The sequence below is a fragment of the Gigantopelta aegis genome, chromosome 3, assembly GCF_016097555.1.
Source record: "Gigantopelta aegis isolate Gae_Host chromosome 3, Gae_host_genome, whole genome shotgun sequence".
NCBI lineage: Eukaryota > Metazoa > Mollusca > Gastropoda > Neomphalida > Peltospiridae > Gigantopelta > Gigantopelta aegis.
In genome coordinates this window covers 35,077,242-35,093,883 of record NC_054701.1, presented here as the reverse complement: position 1 = coordinate 35,093,883, position 16,642 = coordinate 35,077,242, and the positions used below count along the sequence as shown (strand labels likewise).

At 34.3% G+C, this 16,642-nt stretch overlaps 1 protein-coding gene across 4 annotated transcripts in view; it reads right to left on the bottom strand.

Annotated features, from left to right (window-relative positions):
* Positions 1–1,508: 1,508 nt before the first annotated feature.
* LOC121367935 (cadherin EGF LAG seven-pass G-type receptor 1-like) overlaps positions 1,509–16,642 on the bottom strand; it is a 79,515-nt gene continuing 64,381 nt past the window's right edge. The window contains exons 27-35 of one of the 4 annotated variants that reach the window (XM_041492397.1): positions 15,619–15,701; positions 14,691–14,859; positions 14,054–14,149; positions 13,195–13,453; positions 11,476–11,652; positions 9,914–9,985; positions 8,794–8,904; positions 6,620–6,817; positions 1,509–5,704 (exon numbers count right to left, since the gene is read on the bottom strand). In XM_041492397.1, coding sequence (XP_041348331.1) covers positions 6,663–6,817; positions 8,794–8,904; positions 9,914–9,985; positions 11,476–11,652; positions 13,195–13,453; positions 14,054–14,149; positions 14,691–14,859; positions 15,619–15,701 — 1,122 coding nt within the window. In that variant the 3' untranslated portion in view covers positions 1,509–5,704; positions 6,620–6,662. The remainder of the gene's footprint in view (positions 5,705–6,619; positions 6,818–8,793; positions 8,905–9,913; positions 9,986–11,475; positions 11,653–13,194; positions 13,454–14,053; positions 14,150–14,690; positions 14,860–15,618; positions 15,702–16,642) is intronic. The other 3 variants (XM_041492395.1, XM_041492396.1, XM_041492398.1) reach the window with 3 other exon arrangements.

Here is a 16,642-nt window from a genome sequence, read left to right as displayed (position 1 = left end):
TTCTGAAGGACATGACATGTCAAAAGTTGATTTATAGTCAACTGTGAAACACACATCCGTTGATTAGCAGTACAGACTGTAAAACAAGAAACCACAAATGTTTTAAAGACTATATATGTGGCAACCTGTACTTGGTGGCCACCTGTCTAAAGCGGCCACTTTTATCTACTCCCTTGTGTGACCACTTAAGACAGGTTTTACTATATAAATACACACACACACATATATATATATAATACACACACTGCTGCTACTGGATCAAGAAAACGGGGGGGGGGGGGGGGGGGTCATGCCCCCCCCACTTCCTACTACAGTAAAAGATTCCTTGCTGCTAATTGAAAAAGAATGGCATGGCAGCAGCTTTCCTCTTATTATCTATGTGTGGTCTTTAACTGTATTTCTTATACATCCGTTAGTGAGAACATCATTAATTATTCTTGTTAACACACACTAATAACATATTTGTGTGATAACAATTTAAAGACATACAACTGGCTTCTAAGTGCCATACCATGCAATGATAAGAGAGCTGTAATTGATGTTTTTATGTATAAATTGACATAAAACTGATTACACTGATGGATAAGTAAACCACAAGAGCTAGGGCCATAAATATGTTTTAGTTGGAAAAGATGTTTAAATTTATTTTTGAAGATGTATAGGGCAGTCCTCTCTCCCACCTACCCCAACCCTTTTTCCTGTCCTGGACAGAGGAGCCGACCAAGGCCGGGACACCTGCGCTCATGTCAGGCATGCTCTATAACAGCTTGCTCTTAATGTGCATATAAAACCCTATAACCTGACCTGTGTTCCATCGACTGGTACTAATCAGACTCCTATAACCTCAGACCAGGACCCGAATACCTGTGAATACGACGACCACACCGTCCCCAATCCTAACCCTGGCTACGCCACCGGCAGTATCACAACCAATTAAAGCGAGTTTTCAAAGTTATCGAGTTCAACTTCCCATTAAATCATATTATATGAGTGGTAAAATGCACAAATTAGTACACAATGTGTTCCAAACAGTAGCAAAACAACACTATAAAAAAAAAGTTTAATTTGTTTAAACGACACCACTGGAGCACAGTAATTAATTAATCATCAGCCATTGGATGCCAAACATTTGTTAATTCTGTCATGTAGTCATCAGAGGAAACCTGCTACATTTCTCCTTATGAAGCAAGGGATCTTTTATATGGACCATTCCATAGACAGGATAGCACATACCACGGCCTTTGATATACCAGTAGTGGTGCACAGGCAAACAACACTATATTGCCTTAGACATCTATATTTCAAGTTTCGTGTGGGGGGGGGGGGGGGGGGGTAAATGCCCCCAGACCTAGATATCTCGCTCTGTGGCCCTTTTTATAATTTTGTACATAAAGCATGTTAATATACTTTGGAGTATAGCAGATGTACCTGTTTTGATGGTAGGCCTAGAAAAATATTTCAGCTGTGGATATATACAAATCTAGAACAAACTGACAAACAAATACTGCTATATTTATAATGCATTTAATGTTATCCAAAAAAGGACATACATTTATTTCATAAAAATGAATTTGATAAAAAAAATTCTGTACAAAGAGATCAATAAAATATGACATGATATGTACATCAATAAATAAAAAACGAAGCCCAGGAAGACTGGGAATAAACAATTGAGACTCAACTTATCACACATGGCACAACACAGAAAACAGCCATGTAACACAAGTACAAGCTTGACAACACTACAAATTTAAAACTTGATCATTATAGATATGCAATGCAATGTACCACATCATTCAGATATGCAATACAAAGTAATAAGCTTTGTTGTACTACATTAAAACATTATGACACAGATATGCAACGCAGTGTATATAGGCTTTGCAGTACCACAACGTTAAAATATGACCATACTGATATGCAATACAATGTATAGGTTTTCAGTACCACAACTTTAAAATGTGACCATACTATAATGCAGATATGCAATACAATGTAATAGGCTTATTATTATTGCGGTACAGCAACTTCGAATATGACCTTTTGTGTATGATATAGAGTGAAACCTCTCAAGACCGGACCCTCTGTAAACTGGAATTCGCTCAAAACCGGATGTTTTACAGAGTCCCTTTTTAAAAACCAGTACAGAAATTAACTTCTCTAAACCAGATCCCTCTTAATACTGGACATTTGTATTGGTCCCAAGGGTGTGTGGTTTAGAGGGGTTTCACTGTATAATGTACAAGCCATGCAGTACCACAACTTTAAAACATGGCCATGTACATTACAGATATGTATATAGCTAAGCTTTACAACATAGTAACTTTAAATATGACCATACACTCACGCAAAATATATATTACAAGACTTGAAATATTACTCCTTCAAAATATAACCATACTTGAACATGCAAATATTTCAACTTTAAAATTTTATAATACAACGCTGTATAAGCTTTGCTAAACAGGACAGCCATGTAATATGATTTACAAGGCTTGAAATATAATTAAACCATGACCATTATTATTAACGAGCCTTTGTTAAAAGTCACAACCGTACAGATCCTTCGGAAAGCTGTTGTTATTTTTTTTAAATCATTTATCAATGAAAAAACTGAACAAATGGCTTATATAGCAAAAAGGTTAAACATGTTTACGTAAAACAGATTAATTTCTATTATGATTACTTTGAAACCATAACAAGAGCACAAGTCCTATATATGTATATGTGTAGTCATTGCCTTTTGTTCTTTTAATTTGATCACAACTCAATATAGCTATAGGCCTACAGAATTAATTTATATATACAATTGATATGTAAGCTAATCATATATATATATATAATTTCTATAACAGATCATATCTTCAAATATAATATTCAATAATAATTTGCTATTTGATACACAAATCATCTGTTTTTTTGGATAAGCATTACACAGCTTTGCATGCAAGAACTTGTTAACCCACATCAAGGTCATTTTGAGTAAATTAGGGTTTTGTGATGGGTACATTGAGAACCTAACAATATAGATCATTCTAATCTGGGTTTGCAGAGTTTATGCTTTCAACTCAATTCACATCATCGAGAAATTGTTTCTATGCAATTTTTATTAGTAATTGTAATATGACATTCACTATGAAGGCAGTGTCTGTTTTAACAAACCCAGTGTGCTTTACCGGTATAATGGTATTTTTATAATGGTATTTTTTAAAATGTGGGTTACTTCAAATAAGTCGCTTCTGAGGGAGCATTTGTCTTTGAGTGTTCAAACAATGTTTGATGCAATTTATGAAAACCCTACTTTGTGGCCATATACAGTAAATTTATAAAACTGATTAAATTATGGATTTAGTCACCATTGACATGATTAAGAATGGCCTTTCTAGAAAATAGCCAATTCGTATATAAAAGAATTAGAACATATTTCACTAAAAGAAAATTTAAAAACACTGTATTTACACTTACAATGGACTAGTTTTCTTTTTGTTGTTCAGTAAATATATCTCTTAGTTTTACACACCCATGGAGATCACCGTTGTGTATCAAAATCGTATACAACGTATGTTGGAGATCGTTTCTGAGAGATCATGACCCAGTTTAGTGTTATTGTAAGGAGATGTAAAGTGACCTCATTTAAATTCAAAATTAGCTGTATTATTACAATGCTTCGCCACATTAAAATGATAACTTTTCATCAATTTCATTTTCCAATTGGTTAGCAAATATTTTACAGTGCTCTATTTTTTAAGGAAAATGGATCTGTTAGTACAATAGTGATTTGGTTCTGACGTGGTATGTATGCTTAAAGCCAAGTATCCATACGCCATGACCCAGTTAGGCTACGTTCTGTAACAACATAATTTAGTTCATTATATTGTTTATATTTTCATTGTTTCGAGGTATGTAAGAAACAGAGTACTACATTCATGTCCGTTTGATACCATTTATCTTACAACTCGTTGTTTAAAAACAAATGGTATCAAATGGAAACTCATGTATTATTCTCTATATCAAATTGTTATTCTTTGAAACAGGGTCATGACTCGTGTATTATTCTCTATATTAAATTGTTATTCTTTGAAATAGGGTCATGACTCGTGTATTATTCTCTATATTAAATTGTTATTCTTTGAAATAGGGTCATGACTCGCAGGTCCTCTGAGAATTGAGACTTTGCGTAACCCAAATTCTTTTTTCAGGTAACCCATTTCATTTTGCGTAACCCGTTACAAATATAATTATCATTATGGGAACAATGACAAAAATTAACAAACAAATGAAATGTAATATTTGCATGAAATGACTGCCAACAATGACCAATGTGGTAAGCAGGCATACGAAAATTGCACAAGTATATAAATTTCAGGGGCCTAGCTTGGCATTTTCAGGTGGTACACAGACTTTTTTGGCCATAGAATAAAACGCATACACATACATGCATTTACATCATATATTTTAATAATAAAAAAGATTTTGTAATCTGAGGTGGTACCCAGTTGCGTACCTGTGTATATAGAAGCTAGGCCCCTGAATTCATGCTATTACGTATAGAAATTGACTATTAAATACTGCTGGAAGTGATTTTTTCTACTGGTCTGAATCTGACCCACCTAACAGCCTAAGCAAATAAATTAGCCAACATGCAGCTCTCAGTCTGTGGGCAGATATTTAATGTTACACCGATTAGTTTCATTATAATACAGAATAAAAACTAACAGATATTTATTAAACCTAAAACTGACCAACTGATAGTGTAAAATATTAATTTTTTTTTTTTTTTTTTTTTTCAATAATGTAAAATGGGTTACATAAAACTAGACCTGTGCGAGGAAACGATTGTTTGCGCAATTTTCAGAGGCCTGGACTGAGTAGACATAATTTTAAAATGGAATTAAATGTTTAATTATTTAGTAAAAAGTAAACATACAGTAATTTAACATAAAATGAGAATATTGCTTAATGTTTTTGATTAAAAAATAATTTGTTTTGTTTTTAAACATGGTTTAATATATATACTAAAAAACCCAAAACCCACCATATTTTGAATCCTACCAATTTATACAAATATTGTTCCTCATCTTTTAATCTTTGAAAATGTACATATATACCTGCCTCCCCTCTCATGTTATCAGTTTTGAACAGTTTTGAACATACACAATATAATGTAACTGTACAGGGACAATGACATACAAGTGATAATGAACTGATCTGTGAAATGTACATACAATATGATATGCTTTAGCACTGTACATAATAATTATTACAATATAATACTCTCTTGGAGAGACAGCAAACATTATATAAACATTGTACACAATAGTAATACTTCACATGATACATAGTATGGGACCTTAACACAATGTTAAACAGATCATATATTAATATTAAAATCATATTTTGCAGGCCATCGTCAACGATTACAAAGTATTACATAATAATAAAAGATTACATTGTATGTTAATCTTTTGTAACAAGTACTCCAAGATGCAAGTTAATAAGGGCTGGGGTTTTTTTGGTTTTTAAAATAGTATTACTTATAAAAGATCACATTGTACTCCAAGAATAAGTAAAGATGCTAGTGAGTGGGGGTTCAACAGTCTGTAAAGACTAGTGATAACATGATGGAATGTTCAATGCTGTTTACGTGAAGACACTGTTTGATACTTTTGTCACAGCAGGTCAGACAGTGGTTTCATCGCTGGATCTGCAACACAAACACAAATATTACAGGTTAACTTTATAATAAAACTGGTAACTAGGAGCAATACAGTTTAAATGTATTTTACTGTGTACTTTATATTCCCAATAATAAATAAAAAATGTTATTCTTACTTTTGCTTTCACATAAGTGCCGCAAAGCATCATACAAAATACTTATGTAAACGTTCCAATTTCTTAGACCACACATGTACATGTAAATATATTTATTATTACAATACAGAATTTGATGTCATTATATTTATTATTAGAAATAAAATTTAGGAAAGGGTAATTATTGTTAGAACAGAGATCTATTTATTTATTATTATACAATTGTATAATAACGTATTACCGAAATATTATGTGCAAACAGTAAATTTTCTCCTTTTAAAGTGCACACCTTAAATTATTTTCAATGTCAATTATTTGTAAAATTATTTTTTATATTGAACAAAAGTAGAAGATAACAAACAAATAATTAAAACACAAAGTAATTTCTGTTTTGTTCTTAATCTGCTTTTCCATATAACACAAGACATTGCACAAAAAAAAACATCTGGAAAAAAAAAAACCCCTTAAAAACCCCCAGCACACTATACCAAAGCATTCAATCCAACAATCCACAGACATGCATACATGAATGCAACATGCAAACAAACAAACAAACTAAGAAACAAACAAACCTAAAATATGTTGAGGAAAAAAACAACAGTAAAACAAGATGTCTATGATTGGGTCTTAAAATGGGACATGTGAACTACCTTGTAAGTGTAATATCTGTGCTCAAGTGAGTGAAACATGCACACAAATGAAAACCGAAAACAAGTGGAGGAAACAGGTGCTTTTTCCAGTAAGGAAGAAAAAACAGAAGCAGACAACAGTTATTTGTTGGGTGTTTAACATGGTTGGTGTGAACTACCTTTATATATATGTAGTCTGTGTCGCCCGGGGGAGGGGAACACTTACACGTCGGACTCGGACGAGATGCTGCCATTGTGTGTTAACACTTGCACCCTCATCGGGGCCGTGTTCACACGGTCACCCACAGTGGTGTTACTGCCTGCATAATTGTTCACCAGGCTATCGGAGCGGACAGGGGGGATAATGTAATCTCGACCTAACAAAAACAAAACTCAAAATCACACACGGAACACAAATGCATAAGAGAATGCAAAAATAAAATAAAATGATTTAAAGCCACAATAAAATGCATTACAGATTTCATGCAAAATTTTACAATAAGGAATATGTCTATTTTGATATAGTTTAAAGGACTTGAACTTTATATGACAGTGATGTAGGAAGGTGCCAAAAAGGGGGGGGGGGGGCACACACACACACACACATATATGTATGTATGTATGTATGTGTGTGTGTGTGTGTGTGTGTATATATAAACCATCGCTGCTTCTACTGGATCAAGAAAAGTGTGTGCCCCCCTTGCCCACTTCCTATGCCTATGTGTATGAATAACAGAAAGCCAAATTAGAATGGATATAAAATTCCAAGCACAAAACTTTACTATAGGGATTAGTTTATTTTGATACATTGCATCTGATCATGGTATCTGATGTTTATATTCTGATTCATTTCTGACAGAAATGCTCAAAAACAAATTCTGTTCTGTGGTTTTGTTTGCATTTAGCATTTATTACTAATAAATGTTATACAGTGTGGCAGCGAGAATGTAGTCTCAAGCCAAAATCACAATATACGACATGACTCAACTGAATGGTCGCATCACATAGTGAGCAAACTATGAAGGAAGAAAATGTTTTATTTAATGACGCACTCAACACATTTTAGTTACAATTATATGGCATCAGACATATGGTTAAGGACCACACAGATATAGAAAGAGGAAACCCGCTGTCACCACTTCATTGGCTACTCTTTTCGATTAGCAGCAAGGGACCTTTTATATGCACCATCCCACAGGCTGGATAGTACATACCATGGCCTTTGTTACACCAGTTGTGGAGCACTGGCTGGAACGAGAAATAGCCCAATGGGGCCACCGACGGGGATCAGTCCTAAACCAACCGCGCATCAAGCGAGCGCTTTACCACTGGGCTACGCCCCGCTCCCTGAACACACTATGAAGGCTGTTGTATGCAATAGCACATATCCGGTCGTGTCAAATCCTGTCAGGCCGACTAAAAATCAGTCCCAGAACTCAACCGCTGAGTTGTAGTGGGTCATGTACTGTGATCTAGGCTTTAAGCAGATAACTGCATTATTAGGCCTCATTGATTTACTTTCTAACATGGAAAGAAAAGTAATATTTGTTTAAAGACTCTCAGCACATTTTAAAATGTTAATAAATTAATTAGATTTTTTTTTAATGTAAATTAAAAGAAACATTAAATGTAATTATTTTTTTTTAAATATTAAGTCCTTAGTAAAATGGATTGATTTTCATCAAATTTGGCATAGATAACCATACAAACTGAGAAAGTTATTAGATCATATCATGTTATCCTTTTCTCACAACTTACTTGAAAAAGAACACTGATTGTGCTACGGCAGGTTACACACACATATACATAAAGGACATAAGATTTTTTTTCTAAAAACCACATGATCATGTAAAGGACGACAAAAAATATATTCACGCCCAACAAATATGCCCATCATGCATGAACAAACAATCAAGCCTCTATTTGTAGGGTTCAAAGCTGACATCACTTTTTACTTAATTATTTTTGACAGAAAACAAATCTTTCAACATTGTAATTGAACATGCACATGCACTAACAAAGTCTAAAACAAACCCAACCATAGCTGTTATATTAATTCTATAGTCCGTCCCATCATTCTATAAAAATGTTTTCTGTAAATAATTTCAGTTTGGTTTTACATAAGAAAAGTAAAAGTGCTTTGGAAATAACAAAAAAAAATACAATTTTTGTGTGCTATTTACAAATCAATCGGCTCAGAAATAAATAACTTGTAGTAAATTTCATAGCATGAAAAAGTGTTCTCTGTGGGACGGACTATAGCATTGATTAACAATCTTTTCTCAATTTTCCCATTTTTACTTAATACTCTCTGTTGCAGAACCTTGAATGCAGTTAAAATAAAGATTTTTACCATGGCGATCTGAAGCTGGTATAGTGACATCAGGTGGCATTCCCGTGAACCGTAAATGATTGGTCCGATGTTTATCGCCATCACTTCTATTTCCACTTCCTGCTAAATGATCTGAAAAAAAGAAATCCCAACATTTTTTTTTTTTTTTTTTTTTTTTTTTTTTGGTCCTAAAAACATTTGGCAGTTTGTGCAGTATATGAAACAAAGCAGAATTATTTATTTGAAATATAAATTATTCCATGTCGGGGTGGGACGTAGCCCAGTAGAAATGGTCAGTCTGGGATCGATACTCGGTGGTGGACCCATTGGGCTATTTTTCGTTTCAGCCAGTGCCCATACTACTGGTATATCAAAGGCAGTGGTATGTGTTATCCTGTCTGTGAGATGATGCATATAAAAGATCCCTTGTTATTAATGACAATATGTACAGGGTTTCCTCTCTAAGACTATGTCATTAAACAAAACAAACTTTAACTTTATTCACTGAAGCCATAGCTAGTCAGATGAAAATAAGAACACATGGGGGACGAGATGGGCTGAGCTGGCAGAGATTCTGCACATGGAATTAAACCTACTGAAACAGCCACATCTATTTATCTATCAACTGTAAACTGATGGCGAGTGTGTTCTCTGTTGTGATTCTGATTCATTAATTACATTCTTTTTCCAGGATCAAATGAAAGTAACACCCAGAAAGCTAATGACATCATTAGAAAGTGACGTCATTAGCAATTGGAACAGGCCAAATTGACAGTTCAAGGGTCTACAGTTAGATTGTAGCCAGGTATTTTTTTCACGAAATACCACATAGTTAGTTCCACAGAAAAACAATTCAGTTTTACAATGTAAATAACTATATGGAGGTTTTAGATGTGTGTGCATTATTGTCTATTTGATGCCAGCAAATGTTTCATTTTTAACCTCAGGCTAACACCTTCGGTCAAAAATTACATTTGTAGGATCAGACAATAACACCCGCAAATCTAAAAACTCCATATCGTTTATCTCCCAACTGTCTTTCTGATTTGACTGAAAATATAAAAATAACTTATCATCATCATGTCTAAGATAACATACAACTTCCAGTCATGACTGCTAACCTTGTCTCTATGCAACTCACCATTGGCATTATTTTTCAACTTTTCTTTCTCTCTTTCTTTCTTCTGCTTTTCTAAGGCTTCTCTGGCTTGTACTGAAAACAGAAGGAACAAAATTTTTTTTTTTTTAAATCTGATGGATCTTTATAGGACGATTAAAAAAACTATTTAATATATCCCATGGCAAATACAAGGTAAATTAGCAGCTGGCCTATTACAGGCGGAATTGCACAGATCGCGTTACTTGAATTGTACATTACATGTTCCTCTTCAACTAACACTACAATAAGCATTTAGCAAGCAAATGTAAAAGGTCTAAAAGATATATAATAGTGATTTCCCTAGAAATGTGGCACGGCATGGTACACCAAAAACTTTTGGGGCATTTTCACCATTTTCGGGGCACTTTTATTTCATTAAAAATAGACAAAAATTAATTGAAATAAACATTAATGTAATTCATGTGTTTGCTTTAATAAATGAATGGCAAAACATATAAAAAGCATATTTTATTAATTAATAATACCTTTTTTATGTTTTATAAAGGCAATTTTAGAATTAATTACTGAAAAAGGCTTCTTTAATCTCAGGGCAGCATGGTGCTGATTAAGCCAAGATGGTGCTAGACTATTGAGGCATGGTGCTGCACCGTGCTAAAACAAGCTAGGGAAAACACTATATAAAATTATCATTATTTGTTGATAGCTATATAGGCATAATTCAATTATATACCAAAATGTGGGAATATGATGATTATGTAACTGGTTAAATCAAATACTTTTTGAGTCAAATTAAATGTATGTATTTTCTGACAGTATTTTGTTGGGCCATTTAGTAGAGGAAATGCTGTGCAACACTGCCTTTTAATACAGGAATTTGACACCAATTTAAAAATAAAAACTGATGGTCTTTTATTTTAAGCTAATACCGTACTTAAATACAAATAAAATGTTCAGCACCTCCAATCAAATCTTGTTTACTTTGTAAAACTATTTAATACAAAACACTAATAACAAGCATTCTGAGAGTACTGTTAAAGCAATACATGTCCCCTACTGCGTCCATCAAATTGTCTTATCTCCTAAGTTCAAGGGGAAAACTTTGTAAAAAATGGGTAGATTGCCATTAAAATTAATCTTGATTTGTAACAGTATATGATAAAGCTACAAACAAAATGTTAGCTCAATATTATGAGGCATTTGGAGGGGGGGGGGGGGGGGATTATGCAAAAACAAATATTTGTACAAGGGCTATAACTGTCAAAAATGGATATATTATCATAAAAGTCAAACTTGATTTGTATCATAAAGCTATATACAGAAATTTAGCTCAATAGCACTAGGCATTGTGAAAAAACCGTATGGAAAACTATATGTAGGACAGATGGACAGACAGGACAGACAGGACAGATATGAAACCTATAGTCCCCTCCGGTTGGACCAGCTGGGAACAAATAAAGGTGAAACTAGATAAAAAGCTTTAAAGTCTTATCCAAGGAAATAAAAATGGCTGTAATAAACATTATTTGATGCAAAAAACCTGAAAAATTGGGATCTCGGGAAATGAAAATGTCTGTCACTCTTACCAACAGCTTTACTCTTCGGAGCAGGCTGCTCCCACTGAGGTCCGAGATCAAACTCGTCATCATCGTCGGAGGAGTGACTAGACGCCAGATCCAAACTGTTTCTGTCCACCGAGAGCTCACTGTCCGTGTCCGATTCATTGCCGTCCTTCATGTGGGTTATCTCCCCTGTGTCTGGGTCTGTGCAATAAAGTAGAAAATGTAAATTTAATAATATGGACTGCAAACTGTAAATGTATTATGAAATTCTTTGTTTAACAACATCATTAGAGGACACTGATTTATTAATCATCGGCTATTGGATGTCAAACATTTGATAATTTTGATATAGTCTTACAGAGGAAACTCGCTACATTTTTTTCCATTAGTAGCAAGGGATCTTTTTTTATATGCACCATCCCAGACAGGATAGCACATACCACGGCCTTTAATATACCAGTTGTGGTGTACTGACTGGAACGAGATATAACCCAATGGTCTATCCAACGGGGATTGATCCCAGTCCGACCGCGCATCAAACGAGCGCTTTACCACTGGGCTATGTCCTACCCCTATAATGAAATAATGAACCAATTTATAAAACCATGAATATTGTTGTTCAAAATGTTTGATTTTATTTCAATAAAACCATGAATATTGTTGTTCAAAATGTTTGATTTTATTTCAATAAAACTCATTTAACCAAGAAAAAAAGAAAAAACACTTAAAATGTATTACCCAAGTCGGTGCTTATAGAATTAAACCCAGCTTGAAGTATATTAACGTCTTAATGCCATGCAATCGGTCATCTTCATAAATCAAGGCTAATATTCGTTCCTTGTATTCAGCCTTGATACATGTAGTCAAGATTACTGATATCCACTACTAGCGCCCTCTATTGGAAGAAAATTTGTAACACCGATTATGTCCCTTACACGATGACATCGCTGACCAATCACAGCATCGGTAACATGTGACAATCTTGAAAGCAATATCAAAAATTAACCACCGGACGCTGACGCTGCCATCTTTGTTTACAATAACAAGGGAATCTATAAGGAGCGTTGCGATTCGTTGCAATCAGATCTCATTGAATCCAATGAAATTTAAGCATTTTGTGGCACGATTTCTTGACGACATGTATCAAGGCTGAATACGAGGAACGAATATTAGCCTTGATTTATGAAGATGGCAATCGGTATGACCTAGCAATGAAGTTATGCCTGCAGCGTTTTTAAAATTTCATGACAGTGGGGACAGGTGTATATTTACTGTACACTGAATCAACAGTGTGTGTGTTATATTTCTTGTATCTGTGAAAATGTCCTTCACAGTGAATTTGAAAGGAGAGTCTGGCAACCTCGAGCCGTACCACTATTTTTTTTACACTGTGCCACGCCTGCTCAACACACAAATAAGTAACATATGACACATATGAGAAATCAAATATTTCAATCACATAAAAACATTCAACAGAAGAATATACTGGAAATACTCTAAATCATCAGGTTTATATATATTTTTTAAAATAACTCAAAAAAATAAAATAAAAAATAAAAAAGTAGAACCATCTAGGCCTTGAGACATACAATCAAGTCTAGATCAAATAAAAATTCCCCTTGGAGAACCTATGGAATACAGCCGCTTTTGTTCGAGCCACTGGGGTCCCTATTTGAGCGTACGACAAAGAAGAAGAAAAAAAAATAACTGAAAATGATAAAACTGATAAAAGCTGAGACGTACGTGGTTCAGACATACCGTCGGGCTCCTTGTCGTGGAACGTGGCCGGGTCGTAGCCGTAGGGCGGTATCCCGGTGTTGGGTGGGTACAGCGGCCCGTGCCCCGACGTGGAGCTGCTTGTACTGCGCAGGTAGTCGTCGGCCTTCTTGAATGCACTGCTAGACTTGCTGGTGCGACTGCTCGTCGAGGTGGTAGAGATTCCGATATTCACGCGGGCCATACCGCCGTCAGACGAGTCATTCCTGTAGGCCAGTGCCGATCTCTGGTAATGAAAGGAAATTTCAGTTTACAGATACATATCATATTAATGATTTAAAAAAAAGAAGACATTCAGTATATATGACTATTAGCTGACTAGTCTATGATTCAAAGGAATCGTTTCTGTAGGCCAACTCTGTAGTTCACTTTTACTGCAAACAACTTAACTATTTGTAAAAGATAAACTTTTATAAGTAGGTTTATGTAGGCTTTTTTCTGTTGTCCAATAGTTAAAAGTATTGTTTTTATTGTTATAATTTACCCTCCATATTCCGTTTTGCATCCACTCCTCATCATGTGAATCTGCATATTCTATGAACAAGGAAGGAAACGTTTTATTTAACGATGCACTCAACACATTTTATTTACAGTTATATGGCGTCAGACACATGGTTAAGGACCACACAGATATTGAGAGGAAACCCGCTGTCACCACTTCATGGGCTACTCTTTTTTATCAGCAGCAAGGGATCTTTTATATGCATCATCCCACAGACAGGATAGCACATACCACAGCCGTTGATGTACCAGTGGTGCACTGGCTGGAGTGAGAAATTCTATGAACAAGAACATCCATGTCAAAAGTAAAATGTTTAATACTTACTGACAACATTGTACTTCTGGTTCGCACTAGATTTTCATCCAGTTCTATTTTCTTTCCCTGCATTCTGTACCAAGCACGCTTTATCAACATTCTAACCTGGAAAAGAACAGAGAGAAAAGATTACCATATGTTATGCTTGAACCATGTACAGATAAATTAAACTAGACACCATATTTCACACGAAGTTTTCCTATTCAAAAACATTTACAGGATTGTCATGAAGGTATTATGAATCTATATACAGTGAAACCTCTCAAAACAGGTCCTTCTGTAAACCGGAATTCCCTCAAAACCGTATGTTTTTCATGGTCCCTTTTTAAATGTCTGTGCAGAACCTCTCTAAACCGGATACCTCTTAAAACCTGACTTTTTACTTGGTACCGAGTGTGTCCGGTTTAGAGGGGTTTCACTGTATATGGATTGTTTTTTTAAAGAGGTTTTTTGAAGGCTTTTTTTCAAAATTAAAAACGAAAAAAGGTATAAACAAGAGAAAATTAAGACTCCCCAATTTTTTGACAGATTCCATTTTATATTTTTAAAAACAAATTGATATTGTAATATTGTAATCACATTTTAGGTTGTTTTTTATTATTACATGTTGCTGAATATGACACAGAATTAAAAAAAAAGTACTTACTTTCTTACTGAGCACCACTTGGAAGAAAAAAATGAATATGCCGTTGACTCCCATCAAAACAGCAAAGACGTAGTGGAAGACTTTGTTTTCATAGTTAATGGAGATCAGGCCAATCACCCAGCAACAGCCCAGGAGCAGAAGGCATATTATACAATACAGAAGACCAAGTCTGGAATACAAACACACACCATAAATACACTGAGCCAAATTTACGAAGCCGGTGTTTCTTAAATGCAGGTATTTTAAGTATTGTAAACATATGTAGTTACATGTAAGACAAAACATTTTGTTTTGTTTAACGACACCACTGGAGCATATTGATTAATAAATCATCGGCAACTGGATGTCAAACATTTGGTAATTTTGACTCGTCAGAGGAAACTCGCTACATTTTTCCTAATGCAGCAAGGTATCTTTTATATGCACTTTTCCACAGACAGGAAAGCATATACCACGGACTTTGTCCAGTTGTGGTGCACTGGTTGGAACGAGAAAAAAAACAATCAGCTTAATATGTCAGACAAAAACAAGCTCTTTAAATTCCTTATTTTAAATAACTGAGATCAGTGCAGGAGCAGAAGGGATAGAGGAGATCAGAAGAAGAATGTTTGTTTAATGACACAAATTTAAATTATGGCTATTTGATATCTAACACGTTTTACCAACTAACCTGAACCTCATCCTTCAATGACTGAAAGGATGTTGTAATATACAGAAGAATTAAAATTAACAACATATAAATACATAATTAATCTTAAGCAAATATTAAACAGGCTGTTTTACTAAAATTTAAATACACCAAATATTAAATTAGTGCACTCAAAGAATTTCATTACTGTAAAAACATAATAAATACAAATTATTTCACAGCATGTCCACACTTTAATGATCTAATAATAATTTATATGAAGAAAGACTTTATTTGTACCTCAGAGCACCAAGTTTTTCTGGTTCCCGAATCTTCTCTCGACAACTAGCATGCATTGCCAGGATGAAGGTACATATATTAATCTGTAATATAAGTAAACTCCACATTAAACTTCAAACACAAGAAATTCATGTCAATGAATACTAACAATGTTAATGATTTGTAACAACAGAGACAAATATTACAGACATAAAGAATACTACATAAGTGGCCGTTAGATACCATTTATCTCACGGGTTGTTTTAAAATGTATCTAACGAGCAAAAGCGAGTTTGATACATTTTTAAACAACAAGTTGTGAGATAAATGGTATTTAACAGACACGAATGTATTATTCTATTTCTTACATATCCTCAAAGACCAGGTTTTAAGCAAATTTTAACATCTTTTTCAACTAAAAGTTATTTACAGCCATTGCACTTGCAGCGAACTTACGAGTCACAGATACATGATTGTCTGGTTAACTATACGTCACAGGGTAATATATTTCCACCTTATTGTTTTTCATTGGCTGCATGGCACTGGTGACCTGGTCATCACCTAGGAGCAGCCAGTTGTATGTCTTGAAATTGTTAATTGTTAATGTGTTAATGTGTCAATGTGTTATCAAAAATAATGCATGGTGTTCTCACAAATGGATGTGTAAGAAAAAGAACTATACTCAATCTTATCATTTAATGCTGCTATGGAGAAATTGTATAAAAATTTCAAACTGCACATCACTGCACACAAGGATTCTCCCCCTCACTCCACCCCCGAGTCATAAGTCCCCATATATTTAATGCTATCTTAGAGTGACAATATCATAAAACACGTCATAACCCCTGAGCTAAGATATCTTTAAAGTATGTGCTCTGGTTTACAGTAAAAACAAAGGGGAAAAGTTGTAATGTAATACAACAGTATTATACAAATGGATGTTAAAAACATAGCCTACCTGCGCAGGTGACCTTTATTATATATATATATATATATATATATATATATATATATATATATATATATGTCACTGGCCTAGGAATAC